Here is a 20,366-nt window from a genome sequence, read left to right as displayed (position 1 = left end):
TGCTTATGCAATAATGGAAAAAATTATTGTGGAAGCAAAAACATTTACGCTTGGATTTTGTTGGCACTTTATTCTACAAATTGATACGGCCCTATGGGAAATTATATCACGTATTATGCAATAATTTAAACATTTTTTTTCATTTCCGTTTTCCAAGTAAATAAAATTCATTTCTTTACCGCATACTCGTCTCTTCACTTACACGGAAATTAGTCAAATTGAAATTCCATAAGAAGAATCCAGGCAGAATTCACAGAGCATAAAATTATACACGACAAGCAAAAACATTGTAGTGCGCCGTGCTCACCATTAAATATCCTATACCAATTCGCCTAATACATTCAATCATATAAGGAATTTTCAAAATAAGGCGTTGTAATGGAAATGATCTGATACAAACCATTTTTCCCCAGAAAGGCGGTGCATCAAAATTCTTTAGATATCTCAAAAATTTCGTCTTGTTTGATGAATAGAAGAGTACAGGACGGACAGACAAGCTTATAGAAGATGGGTATTGCACAAATTCGATGCAACTGTGCATCGAAAGTGATGTAGGGTATAAAAAACACAAGGAAATATCAAAAATATGTTCACGTTTCTCACGGAAGTTGAAAAAATTTCTCAAGAGAGAGAGTGCTGCTTAGAATTTATTTCTCTGGCGAAATTAATTATAATTATAATAATAACAATAAATACATTCCCTATCCGCCTGGGTAGCCGAAGGCGAGCAATCTCGACTAGCAAGTCAATGGTCGTGGGTTCGAATCTCAAGTGCGGTAGAGTTCTTAATAAAAGGCGATAGCCTTAGATGCTAGTGCTTTTAAGAGTTTAGTCTTAGAATTTACTTCTCTGGCGAAATTAATAATAATAATAAATACATTTCTTTGAAATTTCTGTCAATTTTCATAACCAGTCTACAACATTTGACCGGTGCCTGTAATATGTTGCAAGTATCGTAAGATATTTTTGATCTCTTGTCGACTAAAATTTTAATGACTTATGTGACACCGACACGGCGTTCGGATCGGTCTTGGTCACACTCCATCTCCGCGTTGAGAGGCACTCAAGCGTGCGCTGCAAACGCAAAAGTGTTAATTAGGCCTCCTCATGGCCCGAAAAGGCGGCTTACATATGTTGAATACATTATAGCGGGATTCTTCTTGTCTCTCTCCTTGTATATACCAAGTCTATTGCATGAGACTCATTTCTAGTCGCAACAAACATTGTCTTACCCTTCAATCCTTAACTCTTGGATTTGTCAAAACAAATTCAATTTTCATCCGCAGTAAGATACGATGCAAAAACTTGTTGATTCTACCTCTTACTTTGGGTGATCGTGCAATACCTTTAAGCTCGGTAGATATTGAAGTTTCTTTTGATGTGAGAAATACGATTTTCTTACTTGCTTTCTCTTCTTAGCTTTTTCTAGTTTGTTGGATATTCAACGCTTTTTCTGCAAACTCTGCAACCACGCAAATGAAGATTTAAATGCATTTCGTCCGTCATGCAATGAAACATGTTCCTGCGAATATTGTACGAGGAAAGCTAATAATTTTTTTATTTTACAAGAAGAACGCTTTTAACTGATTAATTAATGTTCCAGAAAAACTATACCCTAATGACTGTTAATAAACTGCCGTTTAAATAATTGAAAAGACTCTTGCGAATCATATAAAAAAAAACACTCTTAACGAATGTCGGGTTATATGGAAATATTAGCAATTACTGTAGAGGTGAAAAACAGTTAAACACACGTTTAGTTAATTTAAAAAAAAAAGTTGCTTAAAGCCATATGATATCACATCAATTGATAAAGAGAAACACACCTTCAACAACAACGGCAGTATAATAAATTTGTATGACAACATGCCACGAACACCCATGAACATGTATCTGGCTACGTTAAAAACATTTACAAAGAGTTACAATAAAGTCACATAGAAAAGTGCACACATGTTGGTAAAGAAGATAATAGATTGTGGCAGAGAAAGAAAAGAAGAAAAGTGACAATAATGCACAAGAGTTTATGTATTCATGCATACGTATGTTATGCATAAGAAATAGTTGCAGATATTATTTGTACATGTACTAAGCATAATAAATTTGTTAAAGTTGATACGAAAACTCGTAGCTCTCTTTTTGCAAACAGTTTTTTTTTTTTTTCTTTAAACGAATTAAACTAACGGGTATGTATTTTCTTTTAATTTTTATTCTTTCATACGTTGTCGCGTCAAAGCTTATCTAAAAGAGAATATGATATAGAGCAGCACTATATGAGAAGTGTTCGCAGGAATGTTCCTCCCTACGCCATGCTCCATAGGGTTCATGTTTAAGCTAGAATACGTTATTATGCCAAATTTCAACTTAATACTTTGAAAATTTCGATACATGGGTTGCATACGAAACCAAGAATCCGTCCGCACGTCTACTCGACTAGATAAGAGCCGCAACTATTAAGTCTCTGTTCGACTGGGAGAGTTTACTCGAGGGCGGAGAAGAGTTATAACCATTAATTCGGTGTTCGCAGGTTCAAATATTAGTGTGGTTTGACCATACTTCGTCTTATCTATAGTGAGCGCTCGGTAGAGCATCTATCATACTTATATACCTACATATCATAGCCTGGCAATTTTACTTTGGATCAGTTGATAATTTTTCTGTGCGCACTTGTGAATAATAAATAACTGTTTATTTATCGTAATACAGATCAAATATACGTTCTTGAACTGTTTACTAGTGTTTACGCTTCACGAGTGTCTGAGTTTTCATTTGGTGTTGGGCGGTAGTGGCCTTGAGTTAGCATACGAATACCGTGTTAATATTTGGAGTGCTAGGGCTCGTTATAAATGTTGCCAGCTAGCTAAAGTGGTCTGCGAACCTATCAACAAGGAAAGTGTTTGAAAGGAGTGCTTTGGAACACTCTTGAATGCGATTAGTTTTGTTCTTGGGCAATATGTAATGTCTTTTTTAAGCCGTGCCAAGCAAACACTGGTTTCGGCTCCAACCGTTACATATTGTGTTGGTTCTGTGAGCACTATGGGCATATCAAGTGCGCAGGTCTCCCTAATATGGCAGCGGATGCTGTTAGTGATGATGGAAATGGGCTGGTTCTGCCTGGACAGTAGAAAAAAAGATATTGACGAAACTGGAAATTTTCGAGGTCAAGTGCTTCTACACATTTTTAGTAAGACCAACTCTTGAATACTCGTCGGTAGTTTGGCTTCTTAGTTATAGATGCCAGGTTGATCTCAACGGGACTTTTTGATGTTGGCTTTGCGAGGTTTGAGAAGGGATCTTGCCCTATCTCTTCCACCAAATAATAACAGATGCAAGCCCATTGATTTGCCTACCCTTGAAAAACGGCGTGAAATGTTAGGTGTAGCCTTCCTCTTTAAGATAATAAAAGATGATGTTTATTCGGCGGTTTTGTTTCAACTTGCTGATAGTCACATGCCCAGTAGGTTCTCAAGACATTTTGTGCTCTTGCAGCTACCACAATGCCCTACAAGTTATGAATTGTCCCATCCATTTCGTATAAATTGTTGTCACGCTCATTACCGCTTACTTGATCTGTCAGCTTTGTCCGTTACTAAGGTGAAAAGCGTTATATTACATACATAACTCACTGTTAAAGATTTTTGGGTCTTATGGATAAATTGAATCAAAATACTCCTTCATATTTAACCTTTTCTCATTTTTTACTATTAGTAATGTATGAATACGCGCGTATCCATTCAATATATACATATATCCCGATATCTTAGTTTAGGGCTTAGATAAAGTTTGCTGTAAATTACATATTGTCCCATGTTTATTTTTATTTAGATTTTCTTCTTTATACTACATTTTAATATGCTTTGTAGCTTACATTCCGCTAATGACTAAATAAACAAATAATTAAATACTTACCGATTGAAAACACGCCTACTCCCTATACCTTTTTCTCTTTTCTCAATTCTTTCTGATCGTTATTCTGTCACACATATTAGTACACGCGTAAATCGCTTTACAACAACACGAATCGATTGGTGGAATACAAGATGAACTCATCTCAAGTTCTTGTGAGTGGTGCATGCAAACGCAAATGCCTGATGAAACCTTCTATCACAAGTGATGCAATGCTAAAAATTTTTAAAGAACTGAATGTTTCATGAATCACATAATTGGTTACGCATAAATCGATTCCATAAAATCAATTAAATGTGTGCGCATGTACAGCGTAAAAAAAGTTTTAAGTGAATGAATGCTTTAAGAAAACTTGTGAACACATACAGTAGATATTAATAAATAAATACGATATGAAGCTTAAAATCCTTTGTATTAAGATAAAAACTGTCAAGGATTTGTACATTTCCAGTAAAGCATGTACATAAAAGAGTTTTATGAAAAATTCCAAAAATGTTTCGAAGAATTTTTTAAAAAGGCACAATTCTTTTTGCGCCCACCATCCCATGCTTCTGGTGTCCTAATGTGGTCATTTCATGTGTGGGGAAAATCTACACATATAGGCACAAAACAAAACCAACACTCTGTCTCTTCACACATTCATATCAATTCATTTTGTATGTACCGCAACTTACCCGTCCTTTCATTCTTCGTCTTTATCTTCAGAGATTCTGAATCGATTAATATAGTCTTCCAGGTTTCAATCAATATTTAATAAATTAATAACTTAATGCATTTTGAAATAAAACCAAATAGATTGATTTAAATCGTGAAGAAGTTAAAATTAAAAAGATTTCCTTTCTATTATAACTTGAAGTGTTATAATAATGGGAACATAATTGTTTGTTAGTTAATGGATGGAAATATAAGAACATTTGGAAAGTCCGAAATTTTATCAGCAAAATAATATTTGTTTCTACATATGTTACAAAGTAATCATAAAAAGTATATTAGGAAACGCTGTCTATACAAATATTTTTTTGGCATTTATCAATTATTGCGAAAATTTTTTATATACGATAAAAAAAATTTCTACAAAAAATGTTGACGACAACCACAACAAAGGGAAAATGAACTATTCTATACATATAGATAAACACGATGTTTATGTCCGTTAATGTTTTTTTTTTGTTTTATTTCTTTTTCCTTAGGAAAAATTAAGTGTACAAAAAACTTAATGAAATTTCTTACAATAGATGGTTTTAGGGTGATATAACTTTGACAACAATAACCCTATTAAGCCATATCGGCGGCCCATCAAAGGTGACCAACCTTGTTGGAAAATAAAATTATAATAAAAAGTGCAATTTTTGACATTTGCTAATTCATTCCACAATGATCCGGTTTTGAAAATGGGTCAGAATCTCTAAATGAATCGCTACATACGCTGCGGTCATCGTTATCAAAATCAGCATGCAAACGCTTTGCTCGCTGTCGTTACTCTGAAAATTTCGACGTTGACATCGTTCCGCGCTCTGATCGGCCTCTTATGAATAAAGCCTATAGAGCTCCGAAAGAAATTGAGCAACACGAGCACATTTGATCTTATGACATTATTGTAGAACTAAACACTGACCAAAAAACACAGACCTTACGATAAACCACGATACAACAACAGTCTTGACATTTGGATAACACATAACTTAACAATGGAAAAGGACTTAGGGCATATTTATAGTGGTGGCGCTGCAAACTAATGGAAAAGGATAATAAAAAATTTAAAGCGATAAAAAAATTGTCTAGTTGCAGTACTAATTATATTCTAGGCCTAATAGTATCATAAAAAGTCCCGATAAGTGAACCTTTTTATACCCATCACTGTAAAAAGAGGGTATTTTCTATAACGTATGTAACACCCAAAAGGAAGCTTCAGACATCCTATAAAGTATATGTTTTTTCCTGATCAGTGTAAAAGTTTGTCCGTCTGTGTGTTTGAAACTATTTTGTACATTTATCAAACGAAGACATATTATCTGCATAAAAATGGGTTAATTCTAAAATGAATATGGTAGACACCACGATTACTCTTTTCTTAATAATACAAGCGATGTGACTATCAAATAAATAAAAGAACTTGGAGAGTAGAATGCGAGATTCGGCTGTTGCCGAATATAGCTTTCTTACTTGTTTTATCAAATATTGAAGACTCGCCTACAGCACAAAAATCAATGCATCTAAAAGACATTACACGTTTCACTTGCGTTTTGCAAACTCAAGCCTTATACTCAAGTGCCAATTATGCTATATACCACACACTCCATTCTATTGAACATACCTCGCGAAATATCAGTTTTTTTCAAAAATAATCTTTTTTATATCCTACACCGGTTGTGGCGCAGGGATATATTGTTCAACCCAGAATCACTTTCTGAATCCGTTTGAACGTGTCTGTCCGCCACCCGAGTAACTGTGCCATAGTATAGGGTAATTAATAGTGACCCGTGGCCCACTGTAGAGGTTTACTGGGTTAATATCTAAATATATGCTTAATAATCTCGTCGAATATTGAGTAGACTCAAAAAGAGATCAGTGAAAACCACTTTGACTAGTGTTTCGTCAAGAAATCGTACAAGTTGTCCAAAAATGCTCTTACCAGGAAAAAGACAAAAGATTATCGATCAAAATACCGCAAATTTAATTGAGTAAACAGACAGACAGACATGTATGCATTTTAATGAAAAAACACTATGAACTTTTCTGTTACCCTATACATGCTTAGCGATGAAGACGATTTATTGATTCGTACGAAAAATATTTTCTATGCACGCATCCGGCTATTTATAGCAAACTTTTGACATTTTCATACTTTCAGTTTTATGATAGGTACGTTCGCGATTGTGTGACGCCCGTTTTTCGTTTTGGTCTTTCAAGTTAAAGTGAAGGTAAACTTTAAAATCAGCGGATTAAAGCAATTGTTATGACCGCGATAAGTCGAACAACCGTTGAGGGCTAACACTAACCAAGAAAATGTACGATTAAAAAGGTCTCTGTTTAACTTTGTATATTGCGAAAGGGGCATGTCAACCTTTTGAAAGTAGGCAAAAAAAAAAAAAAATTAGCAATTATGCGTAAATAAAAGGTCATATTAAAAAGTCTCCGCGTTTTTTTCCACGGAATTGTGGTGATGCCTATACGTCGGGCGACACTCATCTGATCGTCGCAAGTGAACATGAGCTTGAAAGGTGACAGGTCAACTTACATTTTGTGTGAAGATAGTTTTCTAATTCTTTGCTCGTATAAAAAGGGTAAAACCGCCGCAAAGCCCAAAATGGTGAAATGCACGGTGAAAATGCTGTGAGTGAACGAAGGACATATATGAGTGGTTTGCTCGATTCCGTTCCGGAAATTTCGATGTCAAAGATGCACTTCGCAGTCACTGAAAACGTGGATGAAATTTTATACATCATTTGAAAAGAGAGGCTACAAAGCGTAGTTCGAAACCACGAAAAAACAGCGGAGAATTTCCAATATGACCTAATACTTCTATGCTGCTGAACAAATTCATTCATATAAGACAAACTTTACTCTGAAGCAGAATATTTTGCTTAATAATTAACAAAAATAGCAAAAGAGAAAAGTGAAATAAAGGTTTCGATACATGCAATAACGAACCCGTGGGGTCAAATAAAGCAAACTTTACAATAATGTAAGGGAGAAAATTGCAAAAATTTAAATAAACCGCGTATTTAGTCAACCCAGTAAAGTTAAAGTTCATCACAAAGTTGCATTGTTTAACTGGGAATACGCGCGAAATACTTTTAATATATCTAGATATCGTTGACATGTGTGTGCCTGGAAATATAAATTATTCCATGTCATAACATAAAATTCCTTGCGTGGTGAGCGACAAAAACTAAAGAAATAAAAACAAGTAAAAATACTTTAGTAAGCCGCGGTGTATCATTGAATACCCTTCACCACCCTACAGTTATTCAAGCAAGGACTTTTCAAAACAATTGTATTGCGTAGGAAGTGCTCGAATCCGAACCCGTGTCAATAACGTCCGTCCTTGACACAAAAAACTAAACTCAAAACTTTGCGGTCTGTAGATTGAACACAAGGAAACAAGACAGGTGAACGGATAGACAAGCGCAAATCGATTCGTATAATATCCTTCTGGCTGTTGCATACATCCGTATAAGCTATCGGAAGGATTCTGTTAATTTACGATACCGCTTCGGCTGGTCTCAACGGTTGTTCCACTCGTTCGGAAAATATACGATATGAAATGACTGCCTTGCTACGTGGCGGTCGGTTGCTGTGCAAGGGGGACATGCTAAGTTTTCTTATCACCTCACGTTTGGACAAGTCAGTTCCTTTCATTCAATAATTTACTTTTATATATTTTTATACCAATGTTTCCCTAGTGGTGTGCTTACTATCTAAATTAATACCTAAATGACAATAACCATAATCGGCTTGTCGAAGTGTATTTCAGATTATCGGGACGTTGTACCCTACCTACTGATTTTCTAAAGTGTTGGTCACATTTCCTACGGAATTGTAACTAAAATTCGATCGAGAAGCATGAGGATATCTATCTTCTTCTCATGTGTGCCTCTGTTGAAAACCAAATTGGCTAATTGCCAATCGGTTAACTGATCAGCTGACATATTTCAAATGTGAGAACTCTACCAAATTCCAACCGGGTTTCTATTGCGATGTCAACATAGACAACTCTGTCTCTACAATGCCTTAATATATACGTAGAAATAGCTTAAACTAAATATGAATGAAACGCTTACATCTAAGTGTACAACTAAAATGAGTCTTGCTACTTTGATCCTCGAAAACTTTATGTATCTTTGTGCCACAAATGGCGTAGTTTATACACCTTAAAAATAAAAAATATATATTAAATTTAGGTCGAATGACAGGGAATCCGTTATGGATTATGTAATTGTTCTCATCCCTTGAATCATGAACTTCGTAAATAATACGATATTATATATCGTTATTCGCGACCCACAGACAGGGCTGATAAAACATAATAACCACCTTTCACATACAACAAGTAAGGTGTGGCCGAATCTTTTATACTCATTACAGTGATTCTAAAAAAAAGGAAAAGAACTAAATTTTCGTATTGGGTTGGCGTGGATGGCTTTTTTTTTTAGGACTAAAGGTGAAAATCTATGTGGTGTGTTTGTTGTACATTATGAGTAACAAGCATAAAAATACGGAGAGCAGAAGAGCTCACAGTTTTTATTATATAAACGTGTGGGTGTATTGCAGCTGAATTGTCCGAAAACTTTGGGTGATTTTCAAATTCTTTTGCAAGTTTGTAAGCGATGTTTTCATTTTTGCGAACGGGAGAATGTTTATCGCGACTACAACGCCGTTGCGTACACGGACAGATGAACGAACGGTTTTTCGACATTGAATCTGCCCAAGAATTTATTTACTTTATGGGGTTCTTGAAGCTTGCTTCTGTGCGTTATAGAGATGTTGGAAAAAGGATGAACTTCGAGCACACTATAAAATTGATTGTGGATTGAGACGTGGCCGATTTTTTCCGTCTTTCGAAACGTATTACAGCATCTCCCATAGAAGCAGCAGTTTTCTATTCTTTCTGAAACACGGAAGTGCCCTCACTTTCCGTACTACTGTGGACATGTCTATCTGCGTGCAAGAACTTCCAATGTTTGTGTCATATTTGAAGTGGATAGCTTCCACGAGGATGTCTAGAACAAACATTACACAGACGGACAAACAGACATGCTTAAATCGATTTAAAATTCGATGCTGATCAAGACTATATATGTTTTGTGGAGTCCCTGAAGTCGCCTTCTGAGCGTTGATAGCGCTTTGACGAAATGAATACTCCCCCCAACCTAAGGTGGTGGGTATAAAAATATAGTTCACATGCAACGTCTACTTCACACTTTGCCTATAAAATGCTTTCGATCAATCGAACGTACGTTGCTGGTGGCAATATATTAAAAGTCTGCTTCACTTTTCATTTATTGTCTGATTGGTTCAGAAAGTATCTCGTCTCGTTTACATTTAATTTCATCAAACATCCTTGCTGAATGTTCACAATAGTATTCTTCCATACCCCTATGGTGTGATTATCAAAAAAATTAAAACTTGTTAAAATGAAGGATATTTGTTGTTTTTTTAATTGCAGGGATTTTGAATATGGAAAGTTTTTACGTTTTGATTCCGTTGTTTTAATTTTTTTACATCATTACATGAGGCCTGTAATGTGAGAGGCAGTAAATCATTTGACAAGGGGTGCAAAATATGTTAATTACAGTCAATCAAAAAATTTCGAAGCTTTTCTTATTATTTACAGCAGCACGAATACTTGCGAGACCTACAACTGTCAACGAAATTGTTATCTCCCTTTCAGGAGGTACCAACATTGTAAGTTTATCAAAAAAAAAAAAAACGTTTTCCTTCACTGCCTTGAATCTTCGCAAATATGTGAAAAAAATTATTTAATTGAAAAAAATATTTTGTTTGAAATTTCGCGCTTTTCCACAGAAAGCGCCAAAAAGCCTGCCTCGATCAAATGAATCCTTGTTGGAATGCTCCAACCCAATGTGTTACCTCTTGATTTCTTACTCCTCTAACTTCTTTAGATAGCGTCTATGCGCAATGAAAAGGGACTGCAAACCAAAAAAAGTTAACGCAGCTCCATTGATTTGATCATTGAGTAGAAATGAGACTTAAAACGATTGGGAAGCTACCCTTGGCTTCTGTCAAGAAATTAAAACTTCGAAAAAAAGTTTTCGGTGTTGAATATGATGTTTTTTATATTCTACTGTCGCTTTTATTTTTTTGAATAAACCAACAGCGGCATCTAGCAAGAAATTTTCAAGAAAGGAGAGAGGAAGAATATTTGAAAACGCTGGGTGATTTCTAAAGTCTCAGAATTGTCAACTAAGAAGGAAAAATAATAAAGAAGAGGTTCTCGAGAAGGCTTATATATTATTTGAGCCGCACATTTTGATAGTGGGGCAAGTCCTCTTTTGAAAAAATGAAGACAACGATAGTTATGGGTAGAGCTTACCCTTCGTGATGGCTCGAACTAGCCCATGGCATTACGAAAAGAAGAAAAAAAAAACAAAGAATGCATATATAACGAGAAAATACCTACGTACTCATTTTTGTTGTGGCAAGCGTATCCGTCCGTTAGACAGAGGTGCCCCGCTATTTTTATTTAATAAAGAAGTAATATTATTAGCAGACAGAGAGACCCCGTTCACCCCGTTCTGTAAAAAAGTCATAGTTAAAAAAAAAAATGAAATTCCCTAATACTTGTGAGTATGTTTATTTTGGAAGTGATGCAACTTTATCTTAGATTGAAATTATATATGCATTGAATCAAGTTTTCGCAATTTTCAAAATGTGGTAACGTAAAAGCACATTATGGCAAAGTAGAAGCTTACTGAGGATCATTGAGCAGAATTTTTTATTGTCCTAACAAATTTAGAATGATAGTAAGGACAATTAGGAAAACTAATTCCTTGTGTATGCCCCAAGATTGCTGTAGTTTATATTTTTACCAAATAAATCAATGGTTATACAAAATTTAATAAATAGTATTTTGTTTTTATTATTAAAAAAATATACAAACGAAATATTGCCCCTTTAACCGACGATTACAATCATTTATTGATTTAAAAAAAAAAAAAAGAGACAAGTCCGTGGATATACAATTAAGACCCCTTTTTTTCTCAGTCAGCGCTATAAGCGCTATTGGATAATAAACTCGTTTTAACTAATACCAAAAAGTACAAAGATATGGCTATTAGTTCTTGACAATTCTTTCAAAATGAACAAGAAATTGGCCTTTCTTGGTTAAAAATTGAACTTCCTCATTCGAATACTTGAAAATCACGCAATAATCAGTAATTTGAAAATCATCCGCTGTAGCTTTACACGGCATATTAAACCATTTTATATATTGATTCGCATTTGCACCACTTACACCGCTGGCGGCAGATCCTTCTAACTTAAAGATATCTCGTGAGAATGTCTTCGTTGCTGCCATCTTTAATATCTTCAAAGAACAATTTTTTTAAAAACTTAAATATATTCTTATTAATCTTTGCAAAAATTACTTTTCTTTTATTTTTTCTTCCATATCAAATAAATTGTCACAAGTACCCTTTTTGAGGCTGTTACAGTGGGCCTCCGTTCGTCTGATTCCAGCGCCTGATAACACATTTTACATTAAAGCAGAACTAACCGAATTTCACTCAAGTTCTATATTAACTCTGATTCTAATCGAGTGTAAAACAATGCACACTTATTTTGCTAAATGACGTCTGCGAGCATTTTTGATGAAAGGTAATTATAACAGTTTGTTTCACTGTTATGAAGCTTCAAAATCACCTGGAAATTAGCTGATTCGCGTATAATAACGAGCGCTTGTGGCATAGTGTTCTTTATTTAATCAAAAGAAAAAAAGAGTTAAACCTGTGGTATAGCAACGTCAGCCATTGTATACTTCACACCACGTCAGCGTTTCAAAAATTGGGATTGTGAAGTGATGAAGAAAGTTTGTTGGCGATTATAAATTGATTTGAAAACTTTGAGTAGGAAGAAAATGCAATCAATAACGGCACAATAACCAAGCAGGACCTGACAGAGTGAGTGCGAGAGTGAATAAGAGAGTGTTAACGCCGTGGGAAAGGTTGAAAAGTCAAGAAACGAGCTGAGTAAGAGCCAACCTGAGGGAGGAAAACTTATGACTGTAATACAGTTTCGACTTCTCCTTTCCATTGCGTCGTCACGGGTGGCGAAAAATTAAAAAAAAAAAAAGAACCAAATCGCTTCTGAGAAAAGCCAATGCTCTATGTTTGGCGGAACCAGAAACGTGGGTTTTAATGTGATCTGTGAAACCATCGCTGCGGGGGAAAACCAATAATAAATGATGACCACATCGAGCCGAGTATCAGACAAAAGATGGCTTTAAACTGCCAGAAGCTAATATGAGGAAATTTTTCAGCATGACATTGCTTGAGTTCATATTTCAAAACCTGCTAAGAAAACCGTGTCAGCACTTAGCTGAAATATGCTCACATCTTTGCTGATTTTATCGGACATTCCTCCTTTTGATTATCAGTTACTTCAACTTATTATCTGCTTGGGCAGCGCTCACATTCGATGATAAACAAAATTGGGTCCCATTGTGAACAACCTTAAAAAGCAAACGTGTTTCGTACTGAATTCATATTCTGACAAAAAGTTGGAAAAATGTATAGTTACGGATGGCCAACTTTTTGACTAAATACCTTTTTCCATTCTCCTAAAATAAGAGCTATTCCCTCCTTAAAAGATCCCAAAAGAACTATTGGACCGAAGCTTACCTATGCACAGAATTGTTCACTAGACCTGTAAGCCTGACATTCTGTGACAGTCTGTGTAGATATACATATGGCCAGTAGGCTTACCAAAACCCACGGCTAGATAGGCATAGAGACTTGCAGAACTACTTATTCAATGCATTAACGAAAGTTGTCGCTCAAAAATTTGTCACTAGCACTGTGATTTTAGTAAGAAACCGACAACAATATTAAGTGCCGCTGGCACCTCTATCAGCTGATGCCTTCGATAAGAAGAAGACGAGATAAAAGGAAGTTGCGATGTTTATCCGCTAAGGAAGAACACGTTCTCTATTACTCATATATTAGCTCAAAATGATATCTTTTGGAAATAAATTAAGAAATAAAACGACGATCATCATTAATATAACTAAACACCTAGGACTTTTACAACAAATAGACCTGTGCATTAATATTAAGAAATTTTAAAACAACCGTCAAAGTTGATTTCTTACACAAGGGATAGGAAGAGCGTAAGCGCTATGTTATAGACTTGAAATTTCGGAATTTAGAATCACTTATGCTAGAATACAAAATTTTTATTTATTAATTTTTTTCTTTAATTTCATATGAAATAAAGTCATTTGCATATAAAGCAAGTGGAAAAAGTCATTTGATCAAGGAAACACCAACAATAATGATGTTAATGGAAAAGTTTTAAGTGCTTCTTGCCTAAGTAAGCGCTTATATTTTTTAGTTAGTTTTCATTTCCAAAAAAATTAACATACAAATTATCTACACCTGGCACATGTGCTACCTGCGTGTCTTAGTTACCGCCATCTTTCGCATTGAAATCATTGGTGAACATTAGAAAGTTTTGTTAAAAAAACTTGTGTATCTTGTACTGTGTGAACATTTATAAATGCAAAAAAGCTTTGCAATTTAGGTTTGAAGGCGAAATCTTATTAAAGACACAAATATGTAAAACAATGCAGCAAGCGTGTAAACTTAAACAATGAGAAGTAGAAATATTACGTGTTTGCATGTATTTTGATAATCTCTTCACTTGAAATAGGCATTTAAAGAGAAAAATTAACACAATATCTATAAATCGACATCGACTTGTGTTCTGAGTAGTGCGTGTTTTGTTTTTCGTCTGCGATTTTTTGATTGTTTTCGGTGTTATTGTGTGTTTAACTCGTGTGTTTTCTGTGGTCTTGCCGTGCTGATTGTCGCAGATACGATGTTTGCTTTCGTTTTCTGTAAATATAATAAAAAAAATCAAAAAAACAAAAAACACATAAGAAAAATAAAATATTGAAAACAATTGTCATTATCCTCAGTAGCTCCTAAACCTTTTCAAGTGAGTGGTTATTTCACAATTCACTAAATAATAGACAACCGTAAGGCATAATAGCCCCGGGGCCGCCGCAAAGGAATTGAACATTCCCTTAAAAAATTTCCATCAACAAATTAAGGAATATAACTATTACACCCGACGGAAAAATTAAAATGTTATGGGTACCAAGTCACATCGGTTTATTGGGAAATGAGCAGGCTGATCGAGCGGCAAAGTATGCTGCTTCAGTTGAAACTTCAAACATACATTGGAAGAAAAGTTAAAGAGAAAATTGCAGAAGGAAATTTACAATACCATCATCTATGATTTTTGGAAGACGCGTTTTCATGTGCTCGCATTTGCCGTATGAGAGAAGACATCTAACTGTTAATGAAAGAATGCTTTGATAATTAGTTTTCAAGTAGAAGTGAATCGATGATCAGGGACAGCAATACTTTGAAATTCAATAAAAAATTTCTAATGTTAACCAAGCATTTCTCGTCTTTAGACAGATGTAGCGAGCAGGTCTCAAGTGAATTTACATTACCTCTCTTGTTGGGCTTAATATTTTTTAAATTATCTAATCTATGGGAGACGTAGTGTTCCCTTAATCTTTGCTCAAAGGGGTTTGTAGCTTGCTTCATTTTGAACAATCAAAAATCTTTTTTCGCTTTAACAACAAAACAACAAAAATTTATGAATTTATTTGTATCCAATTTCAGATGTTGTGATCTGTAATCTGAAAGTAGCCAAGCGGAGAAATGCAAGTGGATCTAGGAAAGCAAACAAACGAAGCACATTTATTTATTGTAAGTAGCGTTTTTTATTTTCATTTTTTTTTTTTTTTTAATAAATTTAGCATAAATTGTAAGTTTTGTTCATTTAATCCACATATCATGAAAATGCTTTTTTGTTTTCGTAGGTTTTAATAAATCCTTTGGCAAGAAGAACAGGCAAAAATGATAATATTATCAGCAGCATCAGTGGAATTTAAATGTGATTTAAAACTATATTTGCATAGCGTTCACTCTCTTCTTACTACTATTTTTTTTTTTTTTTTTTTTTTATTTGAATGAAAGTATTTAAGACAATATTTTCATTGGCACGTTTCCAAACATAACAATATGAGTTTTGATTACAAATTTTCACCCTCTGACGCCTACGTTCACTACGAAACATCGTACGCATAAAGGACCATGCACATGCTTACTTACTTACTTACTTACTTATATATGCTCAATTGGCAACCGTACGTTATCTATCCAGAAGAAACAGTAAATCAAAATTGTTTATATGCTTATATGTGTATAATCAGTAGCATAGAGAAACCTAAGTAACACATGTCGGTATGTAAGTGTTTGTTAACAAACAACAATAGAATTTTATTGTTTTACAATTGTTGGAAAAAAGTATTGTTTTCTTCTTTTTTTTTTTTTTTTTTTTTTGTAAAAATTTCTTCACTCATATTGACCCAAATATTGCTTATACTTAAGCTTGCATCATATGTTATGTACAATGAGTATAAGCGAGCATTCATTTTCATTTCCAACGCTAGTGTGTTATGGAGTGTAATCAAAGACAACAGGCTCGCTCTTTCTTTTTTCCTCTCCATTTCCTTGAGCTGTTTGTATCAATTTCATTTAAATAAATATTTAAAGAAATGAAAACAAAAAAACAAAAGCAACGCCAACAACGACAACGGCGACAACAGCGACATCAAAGAAAGCAATCAACATGCCATACACTGTTGCTGATGATCGTTAACAATTGTTTATTTAACGTAACAAATAATGTGACAATGTACGTACAAGAGAGAAGCCTTCGACAAATTATGCTTTATAATGGACAATTTGCTGAAAATGAGAATTTTCTTCTTCTCATACATATTTAAAAATTGAATCCGTCCTCTTTTTCTTTTTTCTTCGCAAAAATTTTTAAACTTTGAAAAGTTTTTAATTGGCAAACACAAAGTCAACTCTTCAAATTAACGTCACTCATACGTTCCGATCAAGTGACCACAATGAATCAGTTTACATGACATACATGCTTGAGACAACTTACACGACGAACATAATATATATATATATACATATGATAAAACCAAAGGCAGTTAACAAGGCTATATAAAATAAAAATGGATTTATTTTACTACAAACACAACTGCAAGAAATTAATTTTTCCTTTCGATTTGTTGCACCCAGATGTACGAATCAAAGGTGTCCAAGCATTGCTGACTTCCGCAGTTCCAAGAAGTGAAAAAGACAGTTCTCTCCTCCTATTTAAAAGCTTTTGCTTTGAAAAGATAAAAATGCAAACCAGATATAATACTGTTACGGAAATCCCAAAACCTGTTCATTCCAGCTAAGCAATAAAATCCCTAAAGAGGGAAAAGTTAAATACACATTCGCAGCGTGCAGCTGCCGGCCGAGGAAAACGAGTACCAGGTTAACGAATTAAAAATCGTAAAATTTGGCACTAGTAATATGATGGTAAAAAAGTATATAAATAGAATATTTGTGGGAGGAAGAGTTAGTGGAAAATGAATACTTAAGTTGAGCAGTTGAAAGTACTGCCAACAATATAAAATCTGAATAATCCTACATTTAAAGAAATATAATTGTAAATAAAAGAACTTGAAAGTTGAAATGCATTTCTCTTGATCAAAATATCCACGATCTAGTAATATGGACTGTATCGCAGAAAAGCGAATTTTATAACAATATGTTAGAATTGCGGAAAATAAGATACATTTCCCTGAATGACTTACGAATCATTTTCAGCAAACATACGAACAGGTTTGCTTGAATTGACTTAAAGAATTAGCGTGATCCAGCAAACTTGACTTTTCCGTGAAAGAAAGACATTTTAATCAACTGTATTCCGTTAATCTACATTTCCTATGCGAACACTTTTTTCCACCTAGTAAGAGTAGGCGGTGATTTGAACTTTGGGTAGGCAAGAGCTGGAAAAAACATTAGGCTTTGGCAATTATACATATAGCAATGGTGAAAATCGGTTTCAACGCTAGACTCACCTACGTTTTGTCTACACTTATTGGGTCAAATGGATCACTTTCCCTCATTGTTATTGTCAGATTGCCGCAGTCAAAAAAACTGGAAACAATATGTTGTACTTTGGCACATTCGAGCTAATAAATAGTTGCCCACATGCACGCCTGCAATAGATAAGGAATTAACACAAGCTCGAGAAAATACCGACAATACTTAGCATATTCTCGTCTATAAGTTTTGATCTGGTAAAGATATCTCCAAATGCTAATGGGCTAATTAAGGGAGTTCTCCAAAAATAGGTACAAAAAAGAAGAAAAAAACAATCCGGTCATGACCGAATCTTTCATACCCATCACCGTTATCCTAAAAAAGACAAAAAAAGTAAAAGAACTAAATTGTCATGATCTATAATGTGGAGTGGGCGCGACTGAGTTTTTCTATTTTCAATACAAAAATTTTTGCCGCATAGGCATGCGGGCGTTGTAAACGTGTCCTTGAGAAACTTTAAGTCACTTCCAAATTCTTTTGCAAATTTGTACCCGATATCTTCATTTTCGGGAACGGTAGAATCTTTAACACACAGTTGGGCAGACGAACAGGCGGACATGCTTACGTGTATTCAATATTTGAGACTGATCAAGAATTTATTAATTTTCCGAGATTTTTTAATCTTGTTTCTGCGCGTTATAAAGGTATTGAAAAAAAAATTAAATTTTTATACACTATAACATTGCATTTTTGTACAGGTGCTACAGCATCGCCCATATTCATATGCTATAGTATATGAGTAATGATCGAAAAACCATCTTTTCACTCCTTTTGAAGAAGAGAGCTGTTCTCAGTTTACGCAGCGCTGTGAGTGTGTCCTTCGACTGACTTGGCCAACTTTCGATAACGGTCAGAGTGCAAGAACTTCGAACGTTTCTGCCAAATTTGGAGCCATAGTTGCATTTTTTGCGGTCAGGAGAATAACAGATTACAGAGCCATACAGGCAAACAAATGTATATATATACCTTGCGGCGTCTCTGTTGCTTCCGTCCGGGCGTTGCAAACGTTTTGACGAAATGAATATACTTAAGCACGGCTAATAGTGAAGCTCTTTATTTCTGCGAAGGTATTAATTAAATCGAAAAGTTTTCATAAACAATTGTCTGATATTTTTCACAGATCCGTGTTACAGGGGAAATCCGCCCTTTGTTTAATTTAAAATTAGTAAAAAATTCAAATCTATTAAAAACATATCTCTATTTTGAAATATTTACGATCGCTGTTCATGATCTTTTGCCTTTTACTAAGTATGAGGTGAGAATTCCGTGATAGTCTTGCAATTTTTGTTAACCATTGCTCTGCTAATTATGACCGCATTGATCTGAATCAGTGGTAATCATAAGGAGCCAGTTCTGGAGAATACAGCGCAATTGCCCAAAGTTCCTATCCCAAGTTGAAGATTCCTTCCTTGGTGGCTTCTGTTGTAGATCTCAAATCTACGATATTTGTTTGTTTCGATTAGGTTATGACATGCCGATTTTGCTGCCTTTTGCATTTTCTCCACTATATGCAACCAAAATGAAATTGCTTGCTGACTTATTCCTAGCTACGTAGTAAGTTTTCTTTGAGTTTGTGGTAGGGACTTTCGTGTAGTAAACTTTGAATTTCTCAGTCCAATATATTTTGTGGAGCTGAACAAAAAATCTTGCAAAGAACTCCTCAATTGTTTCATAGCTTACTGCATTTTCACCCTGAGACAGCTTAATCATTTCCGTAGCCTAAGCTACATTTCTTCCAGTTGAAAACAGATTAACACGTAGTGCTGTAAATGCTGCTTGTTGACATTCATCTCTTTACACCTTGCTATACAGTGAACGAGAGTTTGTCAACAATATATATATCATACAAGACCATGTATATCGTACAAACACCAATATATAAGCTACAAGTATATCTTTTACAGCAAGCAATTTTAAAATAATGAGCATTTTTACTACTACCTACTGTGTATGAGCACAAACGTATTCATCCCTCTCCTTTTATGTATGCTTTACATTTACGAAGGGATTAAGCTTAAACCTGAAGATAAAACTTTGTTTTATCAATTTCAAATATATTACTTTTCTATTGGTGGCCTTTATCCAACTTTTTCCCGCATTGAGTTGAATTTGAATTTTTGAATACACATTTCATTTTACCTTCTTCACCATGTTCTTTGAGACGGACTACTACAGTTTCTATAAAATAAAGAGAAAACAAATCGCAAATCAATGAATCGACAGTTTTTCTTTTCGTTAATTTGAACGTGACGTATATTCCCTTTGACAATTTCCCGAGAGAATGGCGAAAGTAGTATAAAGAATGCAGCACCGCAGAGCATTGTATAAAATAGTACAACTTGATTTATGTCTTTATTAATTCTAAGCAATAGATTCGATATTATTTCTCTAATATTTACTGTGTTTATGTTTGTATGATATTTCACAGAATACTTTCTGGTGTGCCTTGGGAGCCATAACATTAGTGGTTATTGCCGCCTTATCTTATTGGTTACGAAAATGCAGGTAATTTAGCATTATAATTAATAATATAAAATAAAATGTAAATAAAATATAAAATAAATATTACAAAAATATTACTCTTTTAATGCAGTACCGAAAAAAGAGAAACATATGAGTTAAAGGACACCTGCGTTAAAAATATTCGATTGTTTCCTAACGAAATCTACATACATTTTAATGAAATCTTATTAAATAAGTAGATCTCACGGTATTCTTCTCTTATTGATAATTTCATGAAATTTT

The 20,366-nt window shown here is 34.5% G+C and overlaps 1 protein-coding gene across 6 annotated transcripts in view; it reads left to right on the top strand.

The window, feature by feature from the left end:
• LOC119633814 (slowpoke-binding protein) overlaps positions 1-20,366 on the top strand; it is a 106,901-nt gene that overhangs the window by 32,762 nt on the left and 53,773 nt on the right. For all 6 annotated transcript variants that reach the window (XM_038027573.1, XM_038027576.1, XM_038027575.1 and 3 more), the window contains 2 exons: positions 15,285-15,371; positions 20,050-20,126. In XM_038027573.1, the coding sequence (XP_037883501.1) occupies positions 20,121-20,126 (6 nt within the window). In that variant the 5' untranslated portion in view covers positions 15,285-15,371; positions 20,050-20,120. The remainder of the gene's footprint in view (positions 1-15,284; positions 15,372-20,049; positions 20,127-20,366) is intronic.

Source organism: Glossina fuscipes, unplaced genomic scaffold (genome assembly GCF_014805625.2).
Source record: "Glossina fuscipes isolate IAEA_lab_2018 unplaced genomic scaffold, Yale_Gfus_2 2, whole genome shotgun sequence".
Lineage (NCBI taxonomy): Eukaryota > Metazoa > Arthropoda > Insecta > Diptera > Glossinidae > Glossina > Glossina fuscipes.
Note: the sequence above shows the minus strand (reverse complement) of the source record. Positions and strands in the feature narration are given on the sequence as shown.